Source organism: Empidonax traillii, unplaced genomic scaffold (assembly GCF_003031625.1).
Source record: "Empidonax traillii isolate 1590-97213 ecotype Southwest subspecies unplaced genomic scaffold, ASM303162v1 scaffold515:size447783, whole genome shotgun sequence".
NCBI classification, from domain to species: Eukaryota; Metazoa; Chordata; class Aves; order Passeriformes; family Tyrannidae; genus Empidonax; species Empidonax traillii.
The window spans coordinates 142,425-144,901 of record NW_020955708.1 but is presented as its reverse complement, the minus strand read 5'-3'; the positions used below and the strand labels follow the sequence as shown (position 1 = coordinate 144,901).

At 35.8% G+C, this 2,477-nt stretch overlaps 1 protein-coding gene across 4 annotated transcripts in view; it reads left to right on the top strand.

Annotated features, from left to right (window-relative positions):
• TTC26 (tetratricopeptide repeat domain 26) overlaps positions 1-2,477 on the top strand; it is a 53,775-nt gene that overhangs the window by 20,598 nt on the left and 30,700 nt on the right. For 3 of the 4 annotated variants that reach the window (XM_027896749.1, XM_027896748.1, XM_027896747.1), the window contains exons 7-9: positions 295-466; positions 866-940; positions 2,127-2,229. In XM_027896749.1, the coding sequence (XP_027752550.1) occupies positions 295-466; positions 866-940; positions 2,127-2,229 (350 nt within the window). Of the gene's footprint in view, positions 1-294; positions 467-865; positions 941-2,126; positions 2,230-2,328; positions 2,430-2,477 lie in introns of those variants that run through there. The other variant, XM_027896750.1, reaches the window with a different exon arrangement.

The window sequence follows — 2,477 nt, the reverse complement described above, 5'->3', positions numbered from 1 at the left end:
TTTCCTTGGTTTGCAGTTGCTACCGTTTCCCAGATTTGCAAAGTTTTGTAGATAATATTTAAAAACTGCAGTAGCTGCTGTGGAAAAAAAAAAAAAAAAGTGAATCTGGATGTGTGCAGTCTTAGCTAACAAACTAGAGAAGCTCTAAGCATTTCTCAGAAACCCCGGTTTTATGTACTTGTAAAATACACGTAGACATGTGAGAGCTTTATTACTGGTTTTAATGCTCTGTAATGGGAAATGTTAAACTATCTGCTGGGATTTAAATGTTCTCTTTAATCCTCTTTCCTGCAGGGAATACCTGGCTCTGAATGTATATGTTGCCCTATGCTATTACAAACTGGATTACTATGATATATCACAGGAAGTGCTAGCAGTTTATCTTCAGCAAGTTCCTGACAGCACCATTGCTCTTAACCTTAAGGCTTGTAACCATTTCCGACTTTACAATGGGAAGGCTGCTGAGGTATCTGTTGGACAGTCCCTCAATTCACCTTTATTTTAGTTTAAGAATCCATACATGTTTCTTTTTCTTCTTATCTGTCTTAATCAGTAATGTTTTAATGGCCTTTATCTTGTCATTGCATCCTTCTTTTCGGAATGTCACCCATTTCAGTTTCCCTGGTATTAACCCATCCATCCTTATGTGTACACAGTGGTCTTACTATTTTCCCAGTTCACTTTTGATCTTGTGTTTGTACGTATTATCCAGTTTCTAAAATTATCACAAAGAAGTGGGAAAGCCAAATCTTCCAGTGACGCAGTGCTGGTGGAGATATATTTCTGTCAGCTTTGGAGCTCATTTGAAGCTCCATTTAGGCTTCTGTGGTTTTATGTTAAAATTCTGGAATATATGTAATTCCAGGCAGAGCTCAAGAACTTGACTGACAATGCCTCATCATCTTTTGAATTTGGCAAGGAGCTCATTAAGCACAATCTGGTAAGTAATGCATTTCTGGGATTTAATATGAGCAGCACTCATTTGTAGAGCTTTTCATGATGATTCATAAAATGGAGTATTTTGGTAATTGCAGACCTAATAGAATTTTTCTTCCATGCAAGTCCCATTCCAGGAATCCTACCTGTATAATGAATGTGCCGTCTAGTGTATTCATTTTTCCCCTGGAATTTTTCCCTGACAGTTTGAGACTGTGTCAAGGAAAATAATAATGCTGTTGATTGTAGACCTGAAGGCATATTAAAATAACGTATGTTGTGTAAGAATACCTTTGCAAGATATTTTGTGGAGCCCACTCAGTAAGGCAACTGTAGAAACAAGTCAGAATGTTTGACCCTGAACTCTTTATTTAGTACCACAACAACGTGAGTGGAATTAAGATAACTAGTGAAAATGACCTTCATCCAAAAAGTACTAAATAAAGAGTTCTAGGAAAAAAGCTGCTTGTAAAAGCCAAAATACTTGTGTATTCTGCAGAAGAAGAGTCACTAATCACTAGTTAATTTTCCCTTCAGTGGTATTATTACTTTGCTGTACAACTGGTAACAGTAGATTGCTCCTATTTAATGATGGGCAGTTGCTTGCTTTGTCGTTTTTCAAGAGCAGTCATAACAAGCTAACGCTTCTTTCCCCAAGAGTTAAAACTGTTTTCAAACTGGACTTTTGTCAGTTAACATTCTTTATTTTGTATGCTGGTCTTTTTGCCACTGGTTTATTGAATAACTGTGTTAGATTTTGTGGAAGAACCATCATGTGAAACTGAAGTATAATCAACTGCTCCTGACTATTTTAGCATTTTTCTAAATAAATGTAGAGTTGTTAGTCTAATTTTTTCATATAAAAAAATCATAAGCAAATTGTAATTTTGTATGTGTTCACTCTTGTTTCAGACAATATTAATCTTTTAAATCTGTGATACAATTTTGAGCTGCTAAAAGTTGAAATAAATTAATCTTTACTGATGGATTAAGTACTTTATATTCTTCTGAATAAAGACTGTCACACTTGGTAATTCTATAGCTATATTAAAGCAGGGATTATGCTAATGCGTGAGCCACTGACCTTTTCCTACTGTTAATATAGGAATTTAAGGATTAATTTCCTTGAATTAAGATATCATTGAAGAGATTTTGATACACGGTTATCAATATGCTGCTTTTCTCTGCAGGTGGTTTTCCGAGGAGGAGAGGGGGCTTTGCAGGTCCTGCCTCCACTGGTTGATGTTATTCCTGAGGCAAGACTGAATCTTGTGATTTACTATCTCCGGCAAGGTAAATGCACTTTCCTCTGACTTTTTCATACCTTCGGAGATGACATTAATTCATCTTATCTCAACTGACTATTCAATGAAATGCTTTTTTTCTTTGCAGGAAAATGTAATGTATTTAATTTTCTTTTTCTCCAGAAAATAGTGAAGTAAGAGTTTCCATGGCTTGCAGAGAAGGGCTTCAGTTGTGTGCAGTCAAATAAACCTATGTTATCAAAATATTGCAGGTTCTTGGGTTGCAGGAGATGGCTT